The sequence below is a fragment of the Rhamphochromis sp. 'chilingali' genome (assembly GCF_963969265.1).
Source record: "Rhamphochromis sp. 'chilingali' genome assembly, chromosome: 21".
NCBI classification, from domain to species: Eukaryota; Metazoa; Chordata; class Actinopteri; order Cichliformes; family Cichlidae; genus Rhamphochromis; species Rhamphochromis sp. 'chilingali'.
The window spans coordinates 2,390,908-2,417,096 of record NC_137949.1 but is presented as its reverse complement, the minus strand read 5'-3'; the positions used below and the strand labels follow the sequence as shown (position 1 = coordinate 2,417,096).

General features: G+C 40.3%; 2 protein-coding genes across 2 annotated transcripts in view; one reads left to right on the top strand and one right to left on the bottom strand.

Annotated features, from left to right (window-relative positions):
- atp10d (ATPase phospholipid transporting 10D) overlaps positions 1 to 18,949 on the bottom strand; it is a 41,627-nt gene extending 22,678 nt beyond the window's left edge. The window contains exons 1-9 of the mRNA XM_080870813.1: positions 18,543 to 18,949; positions 12,678 to 13,063; positions 12,017 to 12,211; positions 5,955 to 6,159; positions 4,852 to 4,937; positions 4,374 to 4,480; positions 1,597 to 1,728; positions 1,331 to 1,443; positions 917 to 1,169 (exon numbers count right to left, since the gene is read on the bottom strand). Of these exons, the coding sequence (XP_080726939.1) occupies positions 917 to 1,169; positions 1,331 to 1,443; positions 1,597 to 1,728; positions 4,374 to 4,480; positions 4,852 to 4,937; positions 5,955 to 6,159; positions 12,017 to 12,211; positions 12,678 to 12,958 (1,372 nt within the window). The 5' untranslated portion in view covers positions 12,959 to 13,063; positions 18,543 to 18,949. The remainder of the gene's footprint in view (positions 1 to 916; positions 1,170 to 1,330; positions 1,444 to 1,596; positions 1,729 to 4,373; positions 4,481 to 4,851; positions 4,938 to 5,954; positions 6,160 to 12,016; positions 12,212 to 12,677; positions 13,064 to 18,542) is intronic.
- A 132-nt stretch (positions 18,950 to 19,081) lies between these two features.
- On the top strand, positions 19,082 to 25,789 carry commd8 (COMM domain containing 8). Its single transcript, XM_080870814.1, has 5 exons — positions 19,082 to 19,192; positions 20,712 to 20,867; positions 21,534 to 21,686; positions 24,918 to 25,073; positions 25,527 to 25,789. The coding sequence occupies exons 1-5, from the start codon at positions 19,127 to 19,129 to the stop codon at positions 25,545 to 25,547; spliced, it is 552 nt and encodes a 183-aa protein (XP_080726940.1). The 5' UTR covers positions 19,082 to 19,126; the 3' UTR covers positions 25,548 to 25,789.
- Positions 25,790 to 26,189: the final 400 nt, after the last annotated feature.

Sequence of the window (26,189 nt, the reverse complement as noted above, 5' to 3'; positions counted from 1 at the left end):
CTCCTTAGTCACCTCAAAGAATTGCTTTGAGGTGACCGGTAACTACTCCCACACCTGAGTTCAGCAATTTCAGCCATTGCCAAACCTGGCCTGCTTTTAATTGTTAGCTGCCTCCAGAGTCTCACAGGCTAACCAAGCTGAATAAAACTCCTTCAGCTTGACAGTCCACTCCCATTCAACAACCCAAGGGTGCCGGAAAGCAACCCTCTTGTCCTCTGGGAAAACCAGGCAGCAGGCCGGGGGATAGACAGACCCTTGTTGTTTCCTCAGGCTACACCTGACCGGGCCCCACAGGCTAAAGGCCGCCTACCAGGCACTCTCCCTGGGCCCCCAACCCAAACTTGGCCTCAGGGTGGGGGTGTGGCAACTGTATCCTGGCCAGCGTGAACTGATTGCTTGGTTTTCTTCATTTCACAGGAGTCAATGAATTGCTTTTCACCTGGCCTTCACCCAGGACAACTTTGCCTAGTGAGACCTTACAGAAAACAAAGCCCCTGACAACACAGCTCCAAGACACACAGTCCTCTACGACAGTAAGGTGGTTTTCACAGAGGGATAATGATCAAAAACAAATACACTACGGCGAAGCAAAAACATTCAGATGAAAATGTTTTTGTTTCATGCTGTTCTTTGTTTTACTCCTTTGTGTCTGTGGAATTCCATGAAGAAGTTTAGTTTGTGATATTGAGTGACAACGATATTCTAGACAATGACCTCAACTAAAGACAACATTGTACAAAAGTTTAAGGCACTAAAGACAAGGTGAACATCTCTCTGTATAAATGCTGTTGTGTAAGCACTCATCGTCCTAGCTGCATTCCTACTGTAATTACAGAATTCCCTTCAATGCTGAAAATATGTTAACAACAGAAGTCAATGAAATTCAAAGCATTCTAGCAATAATAGCGGTTTCTACCATTTTCCTCATGAGGATATTCAACTCCAAAGATACTGCAGCGGCGAAACACCATCTTATTTTCTGTCAGCGTTCCTGTTTTATCAGAGAACAGGTACTGAATCTGACCGAGGTCCTCGGTAATGTTGAGAGCACGGCACTGGATCCTAGAGTCCAGCTGTTTGTTGTACAAGGATAGGTCGTTGTGGATGAAGTAGATCTGGCCTAGTTTCACAATCTCAATGGACACGTATAGAGAAATTGGGATCAGCACCTGTTGAACAAAAAGCATTAATCCTTCTAAAAAATTCAAGCACAGGTTCCTGTGATTTTACACCATCAAGTTTGTGTCATTTTAAAATTGTTTTGGTTATCCTAGAAACCTAGTAACCACACTAGCAGCAAATGAGAGGCCCAAGTCTGAAGTTAACATACCTGCAACACAATGACCATAGTCCAGAATATATAGAATCCAGCCAGGGCAGGAGGCGTCTCAGTATCGACCTGGAAGATGGATTCTTTAAAGCTGTTCATCCAGAGGCCGTGGCCTGAACACAAATGAAATCCTTACTGGCCATTCCTCGCTGCTCTTATCGGCAACATACAATGTGCACTATTACAAAGTTTCCATCAGAAGAATACTGTGACCAGTCAAAGCTGTTGTCAAGTGAGAGCTGTGATACAGCAGTGTCAGTACAGACCTATAGCAGCAGTCAGGCACATAACGAAGAGTAGGACCACACACCAAAGGATGTCTGTATTCAGGTGCTTCTCCAGCTTACTGCGCTTATACCTCGGCCCGCTGTTGTTCATCATGGCTTTAGTCTCATGACCTGAGTCCATAACAAGAGAAGAACACAGCCATCTATGAAGACTTAATCTGTTGAAACTACATAAGCAAGACGGGAACAGCACTCTTTATTCATACACAAGTCAACATGTTTTACAGCCTCTAAATCTTTTAACGCAGCTTCCTCAGTCGCTTTGGTCAAACTCTGCAAAGTAATAAGTGATAAGTATGTACAACTAATAACATTGTTTTTGCTGTAAATAGTTTTTAATATTGAGACATGGCAGCTTTTTATTAACTAAAATTCATGAAATTCTAAAGTGGGAAATCAGGTAATTTGTGTGTTTAAAAACCATTAATAAGGACGTTTTGAGGAGCTTTTGGTCTACTACACTTTGTCAGGCAGGTCCTATTTAAGCGATTTCTTGATTGAGAACGGGCATGGCTGTAGTCAGGCCTTACAGTTATTACTGTAGGTTTTTACACAGGGCCATGTGGGTTTGGGTTTTTTCCCCTTAATAATAAACATGTCCATTCAAGTGTAAAAAACATGTAAAAAAACAAAACAAAACAGGAACTCGGGCAAACATTTTTTCACACAACTGTAAATGTCTTCACTTCCTTTTACTCTACAAGACAGAGCAACTTCCAACAGTCAAAATTGAATCGAGTCATTACCAGTGGACATTTTCGCCAAATCTTTGGCAAAGATTTTCTGGTCTCTGGCTTTTCTTTGATCATGTATGGCATCGAGAAGCCAAGATGAGACTTATTATGAACAGTGGCTATTTATAATTGTCTTTTCCTGGAACAGTTTAAGAATACAGATCAACAGAACGTTGACCCTAACCCTATTTATATATTTATATTTCACAAAGTAATAAACAGTGATGATTCCTGGGCGTGGGGTTACCATGGACAATAAGTATGAAAAGACAGATGGAGGCACTGGTACGGTTCCCATATAAAGCCTCGAGCTGGACGTTTTCTCTGTCCCAGTCTTGGTGTTTTAAAGCTGAATGTGATGAGCCAGGGACGGATCTGCTATCGAAACTGCAGTCTCATGGATAACAACTTGTAAGTGGGAAATTCTCCATTTAGAATGAGCATAACTTAATGTTCTGTTTAGTATGACTTCGAGCACATAAGGTTCAAGTAAAAGAGATAGCTAAACCGCTTTTACCACATAAAAACTTACTATAACTAAACATACAAGTTTTTCAAATAAAAAGAGTTTATGATATCTCGAAATCTGCTTGAGCCACACTTCTCCAGTTTTTCCATCGTCAGGACGTTAGCCCTGTTGTTCTCAACTACCTTTGGTGTTGACTCTCAGTGGGAAATTTAGTGCAAACGAGGTGCAGATGTTCCTGTAAACTGTTGCAGCCAGTTGGTTGTGTATTATTGGTCTCCTGTGGCTGAAAGTTCACACCAGGTAAAAGTGATGGAGGATTTAAAATTTGGAAAAATAAAGGCATTCAAAAAATGAAAGACCTATATGCAGACGGCATGCTGCTCACATTTGATCAGTTATGTATAAAATATTTAATACCCCCAAAACACTTTTTTAAATATTTACAATTGAAAAACTATTTGTCATCAAAACTGCAAAGGATTGCTGAACTTCCACCATTAACAAAAATAGAGGAGGCATGCATTAAGAACACAAAAGGGAAAGGTTTTCTCTCTGTATATTATAATTTACTGATGCTTTCCTCCAAAGACTCAGCAGCAGATAAACTGGATGCTTGGAGAAGCGAGATCCAAGAGGACATAGATGAAAACAACTGGAACCAGGCTTGCTTAAAAGCACAAAAACAAACAAACACACGCTTTAAACTACTGCAATATAAATTTCTCATGAGAACCTATATAACACCTGTCAAGCTTCATCATATGTCCAATGATATTCCGGATCTGTACTAAATGTTTAGTTGAAAAAGGGACTCTTCTTCATTGTCTATGGGAGTGTCCTAAAAAGATGTTATCAAATATCTGTCCGAAGTGTTTAGGGTAAAAATCCCTTTAAAAGGAAAACTCTGTGTACTTGGAATATATCCAAGGGAATTTAAGCAATCGGGGGAAAAAACTAAATTACTGGACTATGGATTACTTCAAGCCACTGCGCTATGTTGGAAGAGTATGGATGCTCCCTCCATGGGACTCTGGAAGAAGGAAATTGCAATCTCTCTAGGCCTGGAAAGACTAACATATATTGCCAAGGGCAAACACTGGGACTTTGTGAATATGTGGAAGCCATATATGGATATTTTAGGGAGTGGGGATGAAGGACATTTATGAAAAAGAAGGGAAGGAAGGGAAAATGTTGTCCATCCTAACCCATTGTATTTTTGTATTACTGTGAGAACGATGCTCATTTCTACATTTGAATGTGATGTTGGCAGGTTTGATGTATGGATGGGTGTGTGAATGTGAGGGTGTTCAGCATTTGTTTGTATTGCACTATAAAAAATTTCAATAAAAATATATGGGGAAAAAAACAAAAACAAAGTAAGAGGCCAATATGCGCAAATTAACGAGTAAAATGTTGTGTTGAAACAACATTTTCAGTTTTTCTTATGAAAAGAAATTCCATTTCTTTTATGGATGTAATTTGTTTTAAACTTTGGAAAAAAGCCAGTGTAACTGTTAATGTTCAGATGTGACAAAATAAAACTGCAAGCTTACCAGCATAGACTACGATGCCTACCACCGTTTCAGTGTTGCGTATGGTGCAGCTCCTGAGCAACAGGTTGCCACTATGGAGGCCTACACGAACCCCATTTGAGTGCTCCCTGTGAAACAAAATACACACACAAACTCATACAAAGACAAAAACAGTTGGCAATACAGTGAATACCAGCCTCTCTATGAGCAGTGCTCATTTTGACCACTTGAACTGGAAACTAAAAGGCGGTCTGAGGAAACCCTGACACATGGATATTGACTCCGGGAAAAGTAAAAAGGGCTGACATCAAATAATAAAAAAAGACACTCACTTGTCAAATTAAAATATTTGCCGTACAATGTGTTCCTAAATAATCCAGCCAGGCAGCTGACAAAAGTCTATTTTTGATCGTCACCGTGTTTCCACGACAAGGTGACATCAACTCCAAACAGACAAATAAACAAATGTGTTAAAACACTCGAATAAAAAGAGACTCACATGTAACCTCTAAACCTGCTGAGGTCATTGTTGGGGTTCTCACACTCAATACGACTGTGGAAACTCTCAGGAGTGAACTCTTGTCCCTGCAACACAGACACTTTCTATCAAACATGCAAATAAATACATGTAGAAAGTCAAGTAAGTGAAGACACAAACACACAAAAGAAAAGACTAGCACACACTGTTGTGTAAGAGTCCCTCTTATTAGTGGCATTGCTGCAAAGCAACAGCTCCTTTGTGTGCTGCGAGCTTCTATTCAGACTGTTGAGATTTGATAGTTTCTGAAATGTTCCACTTTTTCTATTGATAGAGTCACATTGACTTTGAATGGAGAGACCAACCTCTCTTCCCTTTAGGCTGAATTTCTCCCACACCATTTGTCCTGCAGACATTGTTGTCACACCAAACTGAGCAGCATGAGTGTGCCTACAAAACCACCTTCTGTCACGATCCTGGGTATTCTGACCCAGCATTTTGACTTTTAGTTTTTCTTTTTATGTTTATGTTTAAGTTCATTAGGTTATCTAAGTTCATTTGTTCATTCCCCTTGAGTCTTCTACCCCTGTGTTTTAGCCTCCCTTTGCCCTTTGTGTTTCATGCTGTTTGTCTTATGTTGTCAAGTTTGTATTGTCATGTCTGCGTCTCATGTTTCCTCTTTTATTTTGAAGGTCCATGTCCTACGTCAGTGTAGTCAGCTTTGCTTCCTTTGTCTCGTTAGTGTCAGCTGTTTCCCCATGTGTTTCCACTTCCCCTAATCACCCTTGTGTGTATTTAGTCTGTGTGTTTCGGTTCATTCTTTGTCAGGTTGTCTGTTATTCACGCCATGTTTCATGTTGTTTGTTTAGTTCTCCCAGATTAGGTTAATGTTAGTTTTATTTCAGTTTGCCTTGCCCTTTGTTTGTACCTTTTTTACCAGCCTCATTAAACGGCTCGTTGTTAATTCAAGTTTTGTTCCATTTTGTCTGCATTTTGGGTCCTCTACATCACTCCATACAGTCTGCCTCTGCCAGACTGTGACACCTTCTACGGTTTTTGAGTTATTTAAAAAAAAAACTTTCACCAAAAAAAAAAAAATCTGTCAGACGTGTCAAATGTATTACCTGCAGTGGGAAGTCTGAAACGACTTGTCTCTGTTTCAGGTTGGTCTCCCCATCTAGGTTGGCAGTTTCAATGTAACAAACCCCATGAGGGTCAGAGGAATACAGCAGCAACATGTCAGCTGGGATAATTTCATTACAGGACAAATGAACAAAGTCCCCAACTTGAACATTTTTCCAGCACTGGTCAACGTAGGATTGCTGTGTGCTATGGGACAAAGAGAGAGAGAGAATTAAGTATCAATCAAAGAAAACAAGTTTGTTGGCACCTCTTGTGGCTGTAATCCCAGAACCAGGTGGTGGACACCGGAGATTAAAGAAGCCGTGCCAATGAGTACCCAGAGGCTCCAGCACCCTGCTGACAGGTACCAGCAGGCCAAGCAAGACAGCATCTCTGGCAAAAACCTTCGGCCAGATGATGGCAGAAGACTTTTTGGTTGGCTTAAAGCAGTTCTGCCAAACTGTCAGTCAAGTCAGGAGGGGTATTCTAAACACAACATTGAACCGTTCGATACAGTGCTTTCGGTTCGGTACGCATGTGTATCGAACAATACAACATTTTAAATTTATTTTATCAACTTTTCTTCCGACGATGCTGTCTGTGAGTGCTCAGTGGATCTGCGTTCGACTACTGCGTCTAGGCTGCACAGGATCTCATTCAGATCTGGCGTTTGGAACTATCTTGGTTTTCATGTGACACATGACCCTGAAGGTAAGCTGTCATGGACTAAAGTAAAACAGTATGTTGGATCTGCCACGCAATGCTCAATTCTTGGAAACTAGTGCGTTAGCGCAGTTAGCTCGTTAACGTGTTGACGCCGTCCAGCCCCACGCACGGGGCGATCCGCGGTAGCTCGTTAACGGAGATTTGCCGTGTTGTGGCGTTAACGTCATTTCAGATTAACGCTGACAGCACTAGTGGGAACACAACGAATATGACTGCACATTTACGCCGACATCATCCTAGTGCGAAGACAAGTGGAAGCAGACAAAAACAACAAGCACGCATGCTACTAACTTTACCCGAGTCATTTAGACAGCTGTTAGCACAGGATTCTCCTTATGGGGACCTGATGTGTTTAATATGCTGCTGAGAATATAGCCCAGAAGAAGCGTATAGTAGAGCTTTTATTTTGGAAGGAGACATTTCTCTGTAATAAACTCTCTTTTCCAAAGATGAGGGATTCCTCAATCAGATTTATTTTTCTCATTATTTTTTTGTTTCAGCAACATTAAATTTAAAAACTGTACTTATGAGTTAAAATACATATTTATAATTTTAATAAATGACAAATTAAAAAGGCATGAACTTTTTTTTTATCGAAAAGATATCGAACCGTGAATTTAGTGTATCGTTGCACCCCTAATATATATGTGTAATGAAAAATGATTATTTTACATGCACTCTTTAAATCTGCGGTTTATTAATTGTCACTGAGCAGCCGTTAGCTTTAAATCTGATCTCTCTTCTTTCCTGCAATGTCTTTCTTGCAACTTTGTCCATCTGTTAGTGAAGTAATCCCTCTTCTCTCCTTAGAAATACAGCAGCTAGACCTTTAGCTAGCAACACACTGTGCAGCAAACTGCACACAGACAATTCGTCGTTTGGTGATGTTGAGCTAATATTAGAAATGTTGCATTTGAAATGTTCTAACAGTTAAAAAACTAAATGTTGCTCCCTCCAAGCTCACTCTTCTTCTGTGGGGCTAGATGCTGAAGTGCAGCAATCACAACTTTTTTCCTTTTCTTTTTTTTAGACGAGTACTTCTGACTACAACACCTTTGCCCCACTTTAAGCCCTGAGTATAAACTATAAATGATACAGCTGAACTTAAAGTAATGACTTGTTTTGTAAGTGTGAGGAGTAGAAAGTACAGATACTTGTGTAGAAATGTGGGGAGTGAAAGTAAAAAGTTGTCAGAAACATAAATACTCAAGTAAAGTGCAAATACTTGAAAATTAGTATTAGTACTTAGTAATCAGCAGAAGTGAGTAACAAAGTTGAGTTTATTTGTGAATACTGTAAACGCTGCTTTCTGTAAAACCCACTGTCATGTTTTTTGTCAAATATAAGTTACATTGTTAGAAGTTACTTATGAATATTTCTGAAAAGTTAAACATCCAAAGAGTTGTTGGACTTGTCAGTTCCTGTTTTGTGGAACCTGCTTTAGTGGAAGTCTTGACCCACCTTTGACCACATCTGGTTTAACAGCACAGAGCAGGGTGAAATACACTAATGCATAATTTCCCTGTAGACTACAATATAGTTGATATGTACATGTTTTTAGCCAATGCTGTGATATTTCAAGGTTCATCTGTGACCATAGGAACTGTAAAAAAATTAATTAATACTATATTACCTACGAATATATTACAGCTAAGTGACTGAAGTGCTTGACATGACAAAACATACCATCTTTAAAGGGACCAGTATATTCAGGGCCATTATAATAAAATTGACCCTACCTGCTGTAAACACGACACAGAAGCCCATTGATCAAACGATCAGTCTTAAACCTGCAGTAATCTTCGCAGATATCCTTCAGAGCTGTTAATGACAGCACCAGTACAATAGGAACCAGAGCGATCTCTGGCTGAAAGGCTTCCACAACAGGGACAAAGTTTAGTGCAGCAAGGAAAATGAAGTAGACGTTAGCGAACCGGTGGAGCTGCTCAAAAACATTCTTGGGCAGAAAGGACAGAAAGGAATACTTTGTTGTCCGGATCTTGTTGCTTTTATACAGCTGTAGGAGCTCCTTCAGTTCCTCATTCTCTGTGAAGGAAGGTACCACGGTCCTCTTCATCCGGTGGTGCTCCTTGGTAGCATGAGGGCAGGATGGTTGCTCCGTGCTGTTCATGAGTCCACTGTTGCAGCCGATAATGTTTGTCAATTTGTCCCTAATCGTAAGCCTTAATTTTCCATGACTGCATACAGCTCTAATCTGAAAAATATTCTCCTTCAGCTTTTATTCTGTTCTTTCTTCTTACTCATCCTGCTGTAGAACTGTTTTCCTTTTCCTATCATACCTATCACGGCTGTGGAAGGCAAGGTGGGAATGATCAAAAGACAGCTGACAGTCTTACAGAATTCACTGCCACTCCTCTAAAGGGAAGCAGTGCTGTAAAGAAACTCAAAGTTCAAGTTTTACAACTGCCAGAAAACACAGATCAGATACACCAGACAGCAGAGTCACAAAGCAAAGATTGTTTCCTGACAGTCCCCTTAAGATCAGATGAGTCCTTGTCCACTGAGCAGAAGGAGTTTTACATTGTTTTTCTATGTTTGACTGTAAAATGTGAGATCTACAGTGCAGTCACTGGCAGCACCCATGTCGCCATTGGCAGAGGTTACAGAAACCATCTATTTTTGAAATGTATATTGTGACTGAGAGCCAGGCTCAGCTTTTTCAGACCTTGGTTATATAAGAGACTGAGCATGTCTTCATTTGACTGATGAGAGTGCAGTGAAAGCTTTCAGCGATGAATGCTGTGGTTGCCATGAGCACAGGATTAAGAAAGCAGTCAGAGGGCTTGAGCACTGTCACTGCTTAGCTTTATAAGATTTGCACAGAAAATTAATACTGCTGCAAAAACAGCTGATTGTGGGCAGAGCAAACATGCAAACTCCACACAGGAAGGCTCGACCAGATGAGCATTAGAATACAGAAAGCTTCACTTCCTGCCCAGCTCACACCTTTACAGGCAGCACTTTAACAAGTTCATTCATTTAGTATAGCTGAATGTCCTTAAAACAAAAGAACTCCTAACGGACTTCATGAGGCACAGACAGGTGGGAAGCAACAAAGTATAAATACTTGGTTACTGTACGTACATAAAATTTTGAGCCATCTGTACTTTACTTTTTTCTGCTAACTTTTTACTTTTACTGCCTACATTTTGAAACAAATATCTGTACTTTCTACTTCAAAACAGACTGGTTACTTTTGGTTCAGCTGCATCACTTACAGCGTTTATACCCTGGAGTTAGAGGGCCAGAATGAGTGCAGGTGTCCTGTTGTGTTTGCGGAACTACAAAATCTAGCTAGCGGGATAGAAGAGGAAGAAGTATGAGGGGAGTGATGTTCTTTTTAAGTGTCAGGTCATTTTAAATTCACCGTTTCTATCAGCTCAACAAACATCAGCAAACACACAAACTGTCTGCAGTTTGTCGCACGGTGTGTTGCTAGGTAAAGGTCCAGTTGCTGTATTTGACAGGGAGAGAAAAGAAAGAGCGCTAACTTCACTCAGAGATGGATCATACGTGGGATTTGTTTATTATCTGTTTTGATCATTTTTCATATTGTGAAATGTCCTGCATACCAAAATATACAAACTTGTGTTATTGAAATGTTGCATGAAAGTACTCAGAAGTACTCAGCAATAATGCAGAGAATTCAAAGTAAAGACTGATACGTCAATGGGACTTCTTCAGTCTCAGCTGACTGCAGGTTTCCCCAACCTGATAAACAGGACATTTGCACAATTCACTGATCACATTAACTTGGTGGACCAAGACATCAAAGGGAGGATATGAAAAGTGGCAGGTTAGCCTTCTTAGACTGTGAGATTTCCATCAGTAATGGGGGACATCTAAAACTGATGTGTACAGGAAACCTACACATACAGATCAGTATTTAAGGTTTGACTCTCATCATCCACTGGAGCACAAACTGGGAGTCATCAGGACGCTACCACACAGAGTGAACACCATCCCCACAGACACAGCAGCCAGGGAGGCAGAAGAACATCAAGAAGGCCCTGAGTAAATGTGGTTATCTCAGCTGGACTTTTGTCAAAGCTGGGAAGGCTCCTAAAGAAAGCTCCAGCCGATCCAGGAGAGACAGACAACCGCTGCCCAAGAGAAAACCTGTAGTGATCCCGTACGTGTCAGGAGTATCGGAGCAGTTGAGACGCATTTTTTCTAAACACCAGGTCTCTGTGGCTTTTAAACCCCAAAACACACTGCGCCAAACACTGGTCCACACCAAGGATCAGGTCCCCCGACACAAACAGAGTAACATAGTTGTTAAGTGCCAGGAGGATTGCCAGGATCTATACATCGGGGAAACCAAACAACCTCTGGCTAAGAGGATGGCACAACACAGAAGAGCCACCTCATCAGGCCAGGACTCTGCAGTCTATTTACACCTACAGGCCAGTGGACACTCTTTCAATGATGAGGACCTTTTACTGGAGTATTTTCTAACACAGGTATCTGTACTTCTACTTAACTAAACAAAGTCTGTACTTTTGCAATCTGTGCTCCTGTCATTATAAATAGAGAACGGGTGGAATCTGTCTCCACCTTCAGGATTCTGGGCACCCACATCTCCACAGAGCTTAGGTGGACCCACAAACACCATCGCCCTGGTAAAGAAGACCCAGCAGTGGCTGCACTTCCTCCGTGTCCTGAGGAGGAGTAACCTGGACCAGGAGCTGCTGCTGGCTTTCTACGGCTCTTCAGTGGAGAGAGCGTGCTCTCCTCCTAGGGTGCCTGGATGTTTGTTACGCAGGAGCCACAACTGAGGCCATCGCCAGCTCCTCTTGTCTCAGGAAAACCAGCGCCATCACAGGCGACCCTCACACCCCGCCCACCACCTGTTTGATCTGCTGGACTCCGGTCGGCGCCTCAGGTCAATCAGGTCCCATAGCTCCAGACTCACTAACAGCTTCTTCCTCTGGTTACCAAACACTATCCCCCCACTCCCCACCCCTGCCCACTCATCTCACCAATCTGAATCCTGATGATCTGAGTTACCCTCATCACTCAGGCCGCTCACATAAGGACTCCTTTTTGTTGCACTACTTCCAAGCAGTATGCAACTTTTTCTCTAATGTGTGCCTCACATATCCCTCTTGATTGTAAAGATTTCTCCTGATTGCTATTTATATTTTATTCCAGCACAGCTGGTGTGGGGCACCCACTATTTCGCTGTAAATGTACAATGACAATAAAGGCCTATTCTATTCTATTCTAGTCCACGGATTATTCTTATCTATATTAATGCAAGTAAGAAAATTGCATTTCCTGATGAACTGGTCCTTAAACTAAAAGGTTCACTTACCCACAGAATACTCGAACTACATTGTTGTTAACCTTCTTGTCAAACAAGTAGCGTCTGAAGTCTTCCAGGGCATCTTTGATGGCGATAATTATGAGAACCACCAGCAGAGGAATCATAGTAATTTCCTTCTGAAAGGCTTCAACCACTGGCACCCAGTTTAGCAATGTCAAGAACAGGAAATAGAGGTTTGCAGCCCTACAGAGAGAGGAGCAAATTAGTACATGGAAGTAACAAAATATAGTCACTGCAGTAGTGAAGCCAAATGAGTGGTGACCAGTTATAATGGATGTGCTGTACTGGATAACCAGTACGGATCTTCTGTTAATCCAGTTTACATATCAATTCAGTTCAGTTTCATTCAATTTTATTTATATGGCACCAACAACAGTTGACTCAATTTAATCCACAAAGACTACATTGAAAAGATGTGTAATAGACACAACATATCACACAGCTAACAAAGAGGTGAGCCTCCCAGAAGCTCGACATTATCTAAATCTCAAATTGTAAAGAATTTAAATTCAACCTCTGTAGTAACTAAAATTGTTAAAAGTCAGGAAATCAAAGAAATGAAAAGTACAGTGCTGATAAGCAAAAATGGTTATATATATATATATATATATATGTATGTTTGAAAAACAAAATAACTGTCAGGTCTGACCTGTGAAACTGCTCGAACAGATTCATGGGAATGAAAGTCAGGAAGGTGTATTTGGTAGTGGAGATTGCATTGCTTTTGTAGTTTCTGGATACACGTTCATAATCCTGTTGGTGACGCCCATTGCGGGGAAATACCGTCCTCTGCTTCCCACAGACCCTCCCCCGAGGGCTGTGGGTGTCCAGCAAGCTGCTGTTGGGCAGCCCATCAGAGTACCAACCCCGCCTTGAGTCTCCTGCTAGCAGCTGCCGACAGCATTGCTGCACCCAGCGCAGCCGCTCCATCTATGCAGCAGATGTGCTAGCTAGGCTGTGAGGGTACCGAGGCCAGGCTTTTTATGGCCTTTGGCTTCTGTGTGCTTCACGATGATCTTTTACAAAGTCACCATCCTAGAAGGAGAAACGACAAAATTATTATTTTACAGATTAGAGTTAAATGTCAATTGCCTATGTAATATTCTTGATATTTATATTGAACTACTTGTTTATATATATTACAAAATATAAGAATTCGCTCTAAACTTTGTAATATATTGTATTGTTTAATTTGTTTAGTGTGTTACTGTTGTTGTCTTGGAGCAACTGTAACATGCATCATTTCCTTAGGGATTATTAAAGTATTCTGATTCTGATCAAATCCAGATTTTGTGGGTGTAACGTAACACGGAGTGCTGTGACTGTGTGAGTTTCTACTGATAGTTAATCCTGCTTTAATCAAATCAGGAATCTAATCAAGACTCAGTAAAACTGAATAAGAATATAAGCGTTAGAATTTAATAATTCTGATGTTTAAACCATTCAAACCTGTGTGTGTGTGTGTGTGTGTGTGTGTGTGTGTGTGTGTGTGTGTGTGTGTGTGTGTGTGTGTGTGTGTGTGTGTTCCCCTTACATAAGTTCCCCTTATGTTTCATGATGATACAATGTCAGTTTGGAAATACACGGAAACTCTGAGCATCTAAGAGGAGGCCTGACATGCTAGTAGCACATCTGAATGGCAGATTTATTGCCAACAGCAGAGGATCTCAGTTCCCCATTTGCTGTATAAAAAAGTATGAAACATTAAATAACACTTTTGAGTGGAATGACTGGCACATCTACACTCTGTACCTGGATGTAAAGCTGGAAGCATTCCTCCTCACAACAGCAAAATGATACAAAACGAATAAAACAAGCTGAAGGAGGGTTCGCAATGATAGCGAAAAATGAAAACACAAACAAATAAGCAATATAATTTTTTTTCTTTCTTTTTTTGGTTCAGCCAATTCAGGAAAACACTGAAAAATTTGTTGAGACAATGTACAGCAAGATGATGTGCAAGCTACTCCAGAGGTTAACTGTAGGAGCGACTTTGGCTGATTGTAAGTGAAGAAGCCGGGCTGCCACCAGCAGCAGAGCGCCTGCTGCCCCGACAGAGAAAATGTGTGTTTATTTACTTATTAATGCATTTTAAATATGTTGAAATGTTTTTATTCCTTTTCTAAGTGGACTCACCTCAAAAGCACGCTTTTAGTTGCACGTTATTGCTTCAACATCACAGATTGTTAGTTCTTATAAGCAGGTCGTCATCCAGGCCTTAATGTGTTTCAGACATGTTTCCAGTTCAATCAGTGTGTGTCACCAGACAAAGCTGGGTGTCATCTGCATAGCAATGAAAATGTGTGCTATGCGTTTGAATGATACTGCCTAAGGGGAGCATGTGTAATGTACATTATTAGGAATTAGGCCTAGCGCAGCACCCTCTATAATTAAACTTAGTGTCTGGAGGAGACTCCTCCTTTACATGAACAAACTGGATTAGATATTAGCCATCTGTTAGCCAGATATGATTCAAACACGTTAGCTAATGACCTTTAATATGCTCTGGTCTCTGTAATAAAATATGATGGTCAACAGTAATAAATGCTGTACTGAGGTCTACCGAGATAAGCATAGAGATGAGTCCACTGTTCTTGCCCATAAGATCATATTAACATTCACTAATGCTTTTTGTACTCTAATGAGTTCTAAAACCTCTGCAGATAATCATTAAGCTGTTTGATAACTACTCTTTCAAGAATTTAATTGGGCCAAGGCTGCTGGGTAACGTTATGGCTTATTAAGTGAATGGTCTGTGGTATGTTGCCCATTAATAGATATAAATAGGTCATATTTAAGATTGAAGGATTAATTAATGGTAGAACTCCTTTGAGCAGTCTTGTAGGAATTGGGTCTGAAATACACGTTGATGGTTTGGAGAAAGTTAATTACTGAAGTTAACTGGATGATCCGGGCATGTTAAGGATTATTGTGAATTATTATTATTAATCCTTGTGTCATCCTTAAATTCTGCATCCTTTCCACACCTTCCTGAAGAAAAATGTACACACACAAAATCTACCATAAAATCCTCATATAGCAATATTTTTTCTACAAACACTCACACACAGACACACACATCCTCTCTCAATCCATTTATCTGTTTCTCTCAAACACACACATATTCAAAGCCCATCAAATTTGTTCACACTTCACAGGTTCTGTTATTGAAGTTATCAGTGTTGTTGTGGTTTGCACAATAAATCTTTCCAAATCACTCTCAGGGCTCCCTGGTGGTCACACGGCTCCGTAATATGACTGGCAAAAATACAAGAATGTCATACATTGGCCCACCAGGGGAAATGATTGAAACTGGTGGAACGCAGTAAAAATGTCAAACATCACCACTTTTCTTTGAAATGAAACCCTGACATGACAGAATGCATGGTTTTATACTGAACAGGAGTGAATGGAGCGTTTTTGTCCAGAAACGTGTGGCGAGCACTAGACAAAAAAATAGTAATGCAACCAAATTAATTGTGTTGCTCATCTTTGACATGTCCAAGACTCTAGTCGCCACCAATACCCCATCACCAAACTATTTATTATATGGAAAATATTTTGGATTTTGTGAGTTTTTTCAATAAAATACTAACAATTCAAATGCTTAAACTGGCATTTAAATGGTTACAATCCTGAAAATAATTTAATGTTTGATCACTTTGAAAAGGGCTCAGTTTAATTGATTTGTTGTGTGAGGGTTTTATGGCACATTTTGCTCGTGTACATTGTTGTACACGCCAAATGAAAAACAAAAGGCCGGTGAGGCACAGAAGGCACACGTGTTATTATTACTCTCACGTCGTAACTTTCACTGTAACTGTAACTCATTTAAACCCTACACTGCAACCTTCTACGTGACCTGACGTGCACCTCCACAGAAATGTAGCTACACGTCGGGTCACAGCACACAAAAATGACTTTAAAGGCGTGGAAGGTTGCGGTGTACGGAGCAGTTTCCGGTTACGGAGTTAGGACGTCGATTTCCCGCAGAAGTCTAAATCAAGCTTCAGCTTACTATGGTGTGCACGTCCTGGTGCGAACCATACAGCGGTTTTTCTACACTACTTCTGCAAAAATAACTGACCCGTTTGCGGCCTTTCCAGAACATGAGTTGTGGTAATTGTTTTAAACAATTGACCCTAATGACCATCGGTTTTACGACTAATAACCTTTACACCACAGATTAATTAAGTCCCCATTTAAGTCTTTACAGCACCTCAAATAGAAAACGAACGTTTACTGCACGGCACCGTTAAGCCACGCCTGTTTGCACAACTTAGCCCGGGTTGTTTTGTCAGAAGCCCGGGGTCTTTTGGAGTGTAATTTTTTCATAGTTAGATGCCTGGCTGACAAGTGTATAAAACAAAAACTACACACAATATTCGAAGCACATAGTGCACACTGTGGGAATTTACGACTGTGCGTGAATCCCCCCTAATATTGGTATGATCCGAGCTCAGACACTAAGTGACCGAGCGAGGGGGCGGGGCAGCTGCTGCCTGCGAGTGCGCTGTTGGAGAAACGCAGCCAGGCAGACAGAGGAGAACTGAAGTTCGACCAGGTACCAAAGCAAATCATTCGTACTGTACAAATAATGTAAATATGACGGTGAATCATGAAAGATATCAAAGTGATCACTTGACCCATGTTACGTTACTTGCTCTTCAAGTGAATCAACAAATGAAAAGCCGAACAACAACAATGCTGTTTCTTTAGAGAGTCTTAGCTTACACGTGTGTTTATTTCATATTTTCAGTTGTTTCCCTCCACGGCTAAATAAATCGGTTTCAGTAATGCACTGATATACAAGAATGGACATAAGGAGCTTCTTTCAAAGAAAAAACTCAGGTAGATGTTATTTTATATATTATGCTTTGTATGTTGTTCAGTATATTTCTATGCAAAACAAGAGGAACTTCAATACACAGCAGTATATTCACAGCTGAAACCAGATATTTACACTTTATGGAAAACACAAGAACATTTTTTTACTGCACAACATCAATTTAGAGTAAACTTGTTTTGTTTTGGATAAATAAATATTGAAATATCTTTTGAATTAGTTAAATGTCAGAATAAAAAGAGACAGAGCTTCTATTTTATCACTTTCATCAAATGTAGGAGTACATGTACACTAAGTTTATTGTTAATTAATAAGAAACTGCAGAAGATTCCATTCTGAGCTGAAGAAGCTTCTGATAGGTTAGTAGAGTCCATGTGAGTAAACTGGTGGCACAGCTGTGGATGCATATAAGGCAAAACACAGAGGCTGTTTCTTTGACATGGGAACATCAAGAGATGTCAACCAAAACACCAGGAACAGAACTGTGGAGCTCCATAAGTGTGGCTCAAGTTTGAATACAATTTGGTGCCATTTGCAATTAAGAAATACAGACAGTTTCTCTCTTTACTCTTAAAGTTAACAAATATGTTTTTTATATTTATCTAAAAAATAAACATTTAGTCTGATTTGATGTTACAATTAAAAAAGTGTTTTTATCTGAAGAGTCTGTAAATATCTGGTTTCAACTGTATATTTGATGATTGTCAGCACAGAGAGAGAGAGAGAGGAACAGAGAGGGAGAGAGAGGAGAACGAGGACAGAACAGAGATGAACAAGAGCAGGTGAGACACACATGTTAGTCACATGGTTGTTTACCAAAAGTATCAGCGTATCACAGGTCCTCATGTATCTCGTACCTAGTGTTTCTTTTTAGGTTTGTTAGTTTTCAACTTCTACATTTATTAAGTTCTGCAGCTTGTTTGCACAACAAGGCTAAATAATTATATAAACTTTTCTCAATCTAAATATTGGACTTTGGTAGAATTAAAAAATAAGTGTAGTGCAGGTCTATGATGATTTTTAGTGCTACTATCATCTAGTTCTGATTCTGGTTCTGTCTTGGTTAAGTCCTCAGTAGTCCTGATTTTGAACTGTTGTAGTCCTGTTTTAATTCAGGATCAGTTCTGGGTCTGGTTGAACTGGGGTTTAGTCCTCGTGTCTTGATACAGCCAGACTTTGTTCTGCCTCGCTGCTTAATTAAAAAACTAGTTTAAGGTGTCCTGCAGATGTGATATATATTTTTCCCTATATGAAGTCATTCTTTTTTGAACAAAACTCAAAACAGAGCCAATTAATCTTTCTTTTCTTTTCATTAATCCCCCCATCACACATGCATACTACCATGTAAGGCTAAGCCCCGGGTGTATCAATGTCTGCCTCTGCTTAGAAGTGAAAGAGACTGTAAAGACTTTAAACGACTCCATACTCGAAGTTGTGGAAACAGCTTTAAGCTACCACAATCAGCTGTACACTCAAGCTGTGTTAAGCGATCACACAGAGGTATCGATACTCGGCCAACTACAAAAGAAAGTGTCTCCGTCCAGCAACTTAGAGGCCTACAGTTGTTCGTTGCTACTGTAATGAATGGACAAAGTCCCCGAGTGCGTTCACGCCTCTATCTGAAAAACAGACATTTTTCTCCAGCAGTTATCGACAGAAAACACGTACCTGCTGTTTATTTCCTCACGCCGCCCAATTTTAAGTTACTACCAGCAGTAAATGCAGCCTGTAGATTCGGTCACATCGTCGACAGACAGTACCGAGAAACAAAGCAGGATGTGAGAAATAGTCGCTCAGCCACGAAACCTTTCGCTCTACAGCGGAGTGTCGTCCAACCGAATTCCCAATGCAAAGGCACAAATGTCATATTGTCTTCAATGGCAGGAGCATGTTAGTAGCTTTAACTGAAATAGTCTGCGAACCATCTTTAATCTATGAACCAGGGGGTTTCCGTTTTTTCATCCAAATGATCTGACGGAAGTACTGTGGGAATTCACATTTGCAGCTATTCCCTGAAAATGTTTCCACATTTTCAGCGGTCGCGGCTACACTACATTATTAGGCTGTCATCAGTGTGACAGTTTTACTCTTGATATATATCCGCATAAAACATTTCTCCTGGGTTTTCTGTCTATTAACTATTTGCTTGAACTCTTTGGAGGCGATTGCGATGTTTGGGTTTATTTTTCCCGAAGCGTTCTGAACGCATCCATGTAAGTCACGTGACTGACATCAGCTGATCAGTAGTGCTGATGGCGGAACTAACTGAAAACATGGTGGTTTTACTGAGTGCATTAGCTAACAAGGACTGCCGAAAAGTAAGTCGTGAAATGTGATTTAGTTTTCTAAATGTCCACCAGAGCCACGGGCGATTGTACCTCGGTAAATACTAAGATATGTTTTAGATTTCTCCATGAGAGCTCCGATATTTCAGCGAAGGCATTTGTTTAGCAGCCCATCCATTGCCCACATATTGCTTCTGAGTGTTCTCGCTACATCGTGTTATCTGAATGAGCATCTATACCTCTAGCACCATACTAATAATGGGGTGGCTGCAGTTTAGGAATTAGAGACAGGTGTCGTGACAAGGTAGGTATCCCCGACAGAATGGGGAGCACACGCCGGGCTGTCCAAATGTGGGGCAAACAGTGTCCCTCACTCTTGATTTTCTGTTCACAAACACTTCTTATAATGACTGACTACTCCTGAAATTTTGAAGGTTTTAGCTCTTTATACAGTAAAGTTACAGGAGGAAGCAAATAATTATCAGCTGAAATATGTTTTCCGATAACACGTGAACACAATAAATGTGTTATTTTCAGTTGTAACCCACAAACGTAACGGTAACGCAGCGACACTCATCTTTCACTGTTTCACTAACGTAAAACTTCCAATGGAGGCGAAGTCAACTGCATCCGCGCTCCCGACGCCGGGGAAGCAACCTACCTTGGCACGACATCTGTCATATACTGATCAAAGGGTTGGTCGTAGGAAAAAAATGTGTTTGTGTGAAGAGCGCTTTGAGTAGTGATGGGTCAGATGATACCGAAGCGTTGGTGCGTGTATCAAGCACAAAGGGTGAAAGCCCGTGGGTGGATTGCTGGAGGAAAAGTCACATGACTGATGTAGCTGGTGATAAGGTGTCAAATTATATTTATGGGGAAGTGCAACTTTCGACTCATTTGCATCCGAGCTGAGAGGAACAGAGGAGGCTCTTTGGTGCTGTTAATGTTTTTGGCTCGTCATCACCAGAGGTGACAAAAGTACAAACTTTCTTTACTTCAGCAGAAGTGCAGATGCCTGGGTGAAAAAACACTCAGTAAGACCTAAAGTACTTGAACAACGTTTTTACTTTAAAGTAAAAGTGAAAAAGTGCAGGCTCAAAGTAAGAAAGTACAAAGTAATATTATTATTATTATTACATGAGGGTTGTTATATAAGGGTTGGCAATACAGCCACAAAATCATATCGCAATATTTCAAAGAAATTTGCAATAATGATGATATGTCTGAATATAAAAAAATAAAACTCGTTGGTGGTTGCAGCTTACAGATGGCAGTGTTTATTAGTGCAAAGAAAATGAAGGGCATTTCCATCCTTCCTACTTACTGTGACTGATGACACACTACCAAACAGAAAGACCTCAGAGGACAGGATTAGGTTAGGGATGGGGTGAAACCGAGGCACATGATCTCCTGCGGCAACCCCTACAGGGAAGCAGTCAAAAGAACAACACAATAATGTCAAATATGTAAATTAATAGGCCTAGTAGAATGTTTCATGTGTCGCACTACCAAGCGCCAAACTAGGATCCTCACAGTATTTCCTTGTGTTTAGCTGTGCCACAGGGTGGTGGATAGTCTGTGTGGGCGGGAGCCTCCTCACAGGGGGGATTACAGCGCCACCTGGAGCCTGCAGGAGTGGCTGCAGCTGCTGGACTCGCTGACAGCTCTGTTCCGTTTGGCAGTGGTCAACAACATCTCTGATGAAGTGGTGAGAAAGTGAAACAGGTTGGAAAGGATATGAACTGGAGTGTGTGGTTTCTGGTGCAATGATAGTTTCTGAGTACATAGGGACTGAACAAACTAGCCACAGTTTGCTGCATGCAGTCGATTGGTCATTCACTCAGCATTACCATCCATCCAACATGATAATACAGCCATTTGTGATCAAAGTTGCTGCTAAAAAAACATGACGAATGACCAGGTGGGAATAGCAGGTGTGGGAGTGAGCTGTAGTCAGGAAGTAGAGAAGGTTGGTGATTGGCTGCTTCGGTCTACGTGCTAAAGTATCCTTGGGGAAGGTGCTGAACCCCAAGTTGCTCTCTCTGATGCAGTCACTGGATCAAAAGCGAGAAAGGTGAATATGAAATTGAAGCATGTTGTATAAAGCTCATGTAGGTTAGACAAGCACTATGTCAGAACTAATCTATTTTAAACAGCTGGTTCTGTTCAGATTTTACAAATGTTACATGTCACGAGTCAGCTTTTATGAAACGGAGACTTTGAATGTTTGGTTTCAACCATCAGCGTGACCCTAGTTTAATATAGGAAGAAATTGTCTTTACTTTTAATAATAGGTACAGTCCAGCTCGATGCATGGTGAGTGGGGTTCTTTTAGGTGAGATTTTCAGGTCTTCTCTGGCCGATTGTGTTGCAGGTGCTGTCCCAGTTGTCAGATGTGAGCAGCAGCCAAGCTGAGGTTGTGTTGAGTGTGCTCAGAGCAAGAGAAGAGGAGATCCGCTGCGCCCTGCTGGACAGAACCAACTCCATCTCCTCTGCTACTCTGCAGGACTTTGATTGGCAACTTAAGGTGACTCGTTATTTTTCAGCATGTAGTGGAGATATCATCTGAATTTCAGGAGCAGGACCACTCCTCCTTCACGCCCCCTCCGGCCTCAGGCTATAAAAGCCCCCCTTCTCCAATACCTGCTGTTCTCATTTTCATGCCCCACCCTGCCCCCCCATTTTTCCCTGTCTTCTCCTCTCTTCCTTTCCTTCATTCATTTCTCGTTAGTACATGGGGATCTGCCCGGCCCGAGAGCCGTCGCCAGTCCCCTTCGAGGCCTTCCCCAAACCACAGCACCAGTCACACTTCCTCATCGCCCATCGTTAGCCAGGATGTGGTGCCAGCTAGTGAAACTGACTTACTGTTTACTGCAGATATCGTTCTAATTTAAATATCACATCGTAGCTTAACATTCAAAACTGAATGAAAAGAAGCAAAAGCATCTGAATATTTACAGCTGTGGATCTCGACCTGGCACTCCCAGCACAGGAATGTCTGGAATCAGCTCTCTGTTTAAAAAGTCTGATTCCTGTGAGTACTACGCAGTAGAGGAGGAGACTCGTTCAGCTGTAACTGCTTCTCAGTCTAAAATATAAAACATTTTTTGAGTTATTTCACACTTTTACTACATATTTCCATATGTGTTCATTCATAGTTTAGAATTTATTTATTTAAAAGGGACAGTGCAGTTATACATAGTTCAAGTGCAAGACATGAGACTGATGTACCGCACACAGGTTTATAGCTACTGCTAATTTACAACAATTGTCCCTTGTTGGGCTCACAATCTAAATAAATACATATTACAATAAAACATATATTTTCATAAAACCAAATTACATCAAATACAATTACAATTGATAGACAATAATTTAAAATAAAATTAAAATCATCAGATAAAATGACTACAACTTTGGTTTCCCTTTAACCACACTTTGACCTTCAATGTAAAGGATCTAATGTCTGTAATCAGTTTGATATTGGTTGGAAGTGTGTTCCACGGGTGGCAAGCCTTTATAGAAAAAGCTGACTGACCGAATGTAGATCTGCGATATAATATCTTGCAGTTGCCGTTCACCTTACTCCTAGTAACACGATTACTGTCTTGTCTCTGAATGTATCTACTGAGACACTCTGGGGCCATCCTATTTATACATTTAAAAACTAATTTAAGATAACACCAGTGATTAAAACTCTTAAAACTAAGTAAGTTATATTTCTGTAAAATGTGACAGTGATGCCACCGAACCGATTTTTTTTTATCCATTATTTTTAAGGTTTGATTATATAAGGACACCACAGGCTGAAGTGTAGATGGTGCTGCTTGGGTCCAAACTGTCATACAATATGAAAAATGCGAAAATATCATAGAATGCATGAATAACTGAGCTGCTGAAGTGGGTATATAGTGCCGAATTAACTTGAAACAATTCAGATTAGCGTTGACCGTCTTAGAGATCTTCTTTACATGCTTGTCAAGTTTAAGATGTGAATCTAAAATTATTCCTAAAAACTTAAAATCTTTGACCTCCTTTATCCTTCGTTCCCTGGGTTGATTTTAAAATCATCAGATGAATTTCGTTTCCTAATCGAAAAACACAAGATGATTTTGTTCCAGCCATTGCTGGACACCATTTAGATGTACCGTTAAGGTGTCTGCTGCTTCACCAGGTGCTACGTGTATAACTGCATCATCTGCATAAAGTTGGCAGTTGGCTTTTGGGCAGCTGGTAGGCAAATCATTTATAAACAAACTAAACAGCAACGGGCCAAGAACAGATCCTTGGGGAATACCCATTCTGTTTTCCAACATGGACGACTCTTCTTTATCAGCCCTCACACACTGCTCTCTTTTGTGGAGATAGGACTCAAACCAATCAACTGCTTTCTTTGAAAAGTCAAATTTTATCAACTTAGAAAGAAGTATGTCATGGTTGAACACTGCACCCACAACACTACCATTATCCAGATTACACTTAATATTTTCAACAAAACAGCAATTTGCCATTTCTGTGGAAAATTTTGGTCTAAAACCAAACTGCATTGGATGAAGCAGTTGATTAGTCTCTAAGTAATCAATTAACTGTGCTGCCACAACCTTCTCAAGCACCTTCGAAAGAACAGGGAGTATGGAAATTGGACGATAATTACATATCAAATCACGCTCGCCTCCTTTAAAGACCGGAGTAACTGCAGCCCTTTTCCAGTCAGTTGGGGATGTCCTATTTCTTATTGATAAATTTATAAGATGTGTCAATGGTTTTGTCATGAAATCTCTATATTTTTTAATAAAACAAGTATCCAAGCCATAAACATCCTTTGCCCTAGAATCTGATAATTTCTTAATAGCCTCTGTGACCTCTGCTTCATTAACCTCTTCAATAAAAAATGAGTCTGATGAATCGATAGGGCTATTTTTAATAGTTACAACTGGAGAGCTGAAATTTTGCATTAATTCTTCTACAGATTGTATAAAATATTTGTTAAATTCCAACAAACATGTTACTGGTAGTGTAGTCATGGCTTTCTGTAGTAGTTGTTGTTAGTGATGTGTACCAACACTCCCTCTACAAAACACAAGTGATAGCCTTAACTACACTGAGAATGGCAGAGGCTCTAAAACTTAACATGTTTTAGTTACTGAAAAAACCCAGCCTCGTGAACCGGGTCATCTAGAATCTGAAATATTACGTTTCAAATAAATCAGCTAAATGTTTTGTCTTTATTTTGTAGTTTTGACATCTTAGTTTTGATTGAGTAGGTGTGTCCAAACTTTAGTAGTTTTGCTTTGAGGTTTTCGATCATACAGAAATCAGAAGTTTTTTTCCCGCAGAGGTGGTTATCACTATTTCAAATGATAATATGAAACCTTAACCTTTCCAGATAGTTGTTCTTGTTCATGACTACCACCATATAAAACTTTACTGATAAGGGATTATATGGATAATTTTATGCAATCACAAATTCAGGCAAGCAAAAATAATTCTAAACAAACATTGGCAGAGCACAGTGGCCTGTCGACCTGTCAGCAACACTGGGATCATTTGTAGCTCATGTTTCATTTGTGTTTGTAGAAGGCAATTTTTATCCCACTGACTGGTCAAAGACAGCCGCATGAGTCAGTGAGCTGAATTCTTAACATTGTTGTTTATTCTGGTAGCATCGGTTTGACAAAGATCATACTCATTGTCAGATTTCCTTGTAAGCACAGACATTTCATCTCTTCTATGTTGTTTTTCTCGTCTATTCCTTCAGTTAGCTCTGTCCAGTGATAAGATATCATCTCTCCACACGCCTCTGCTCAGTCTCAGTCTAGATGTGCGAGAAAATGGAGTCCTCCGGCCTGTCACTTTGGAGATGAACAGAGATGAGCTAGGCATGCTCATCAGTTCATTAGAGTCTGCTAATAAGGTAAAACATATTAAATGCATTAGAGATATATACACACTACTATAACACTACTATATACAGTTTTCTTAGGAGCGCATATGGTAGTATAGCCCTTTGCAGCATCTATTTAAACATATGCAAGTATCTTGGGTGTGAAATTATTTCCAAAGTATTGGTGCAAACAGTAAATATTTGCACTTCCATTCGTTCATCCATTTCCTTAACTGCTTGATCGAATTCAGTGTCACGAGAGGGCTAGAGCCTCACACAGCTCACAAGGCCAGATACACCCTCGACATGTGGTCAGTTTGTGTTCACATTCACATCTACTGCCAGTTTAGGATCATTAGTTAACATAACACGCTTGTCTTTGGCCTGTGGGACAAACCAAGAAGAACGCACCCAGGCACAGGGAAAGTTGACACAAAGTCCCCAACCTAGTCGTAATGATTTAATGGTCTTCATGTCTTGCAGGTAGTGTTGCAGCTGAAATGATGGAAAAATTGTGGATTACTAATCTCCTTGAAGACCACAGAGCATCCAGAGGAGGAATATTATGTTCCTCAAGTGTGTGAAAGAGGAGCTCCCATATTTTGGACAGGGTCCTGTAGGTTCCAGCCATAATGATGTGATGAATGTTCCGTCATGTGCTGGAGCAGTTGGATACCTACACTTTGTTTTCCTTTTGTTTTTAGTTTTTTGCACCATGTTCAATAAATGTTTATTTTGCATTTTGTACTGTTGAATTAAGTGGTGTTTATTGATTTTAGCAGCAGTATTAACTGACATGTAAATCCAAAGTAGAGATAAACTAGTTTTCCCTTCAAGAGGGAAATTTTCACTTTTATGTGTATTTTACAGTCTGTTTAATTTCATTTTTCATGAAATTGGCACTCCCATATTCACACATTACTAATCTACATTTGGTGTCTAAAATGTAACAAAAGTGAAAATACATTTTAAGAAATGTTTTACATCAAAACCACCTGCTGAAGTTCACACCAAGCTCCGTAATGGGAGGGAAGGTGATTTAAGTGACTTTCAGTGTGTCATGGTTGCTGGTGCTAAATGGTCTAAATATTTCAGAAACTGGGATTTCTTTCAGGTTTACAGAGAATCACCAAAGTAAAGAAAAAT

Coding starts and splice junctions, on each gene's coding strand:
- commd8 (XM_080870814.1), top strand. CDS start 19,127: ATGGCGGAACTAACTGAAAACATGGTGGTTTTACTGAGTGCATTAGCT. Junction 20,868..21,533: donor ACAACATCTCTGATGAAGTG/GTGAGAAAGTGA, acceptor ATTGTGTTGCAG/GTGCTGTCCCAGTTGTCAGA. Junction 21,687..24,917: donor ACTTTGATTGGCAACTTAAG/GTGACTCGTTAT, acceptor CTATTCCTTCAG/TTAGCTCTGTCCAGTGATAA.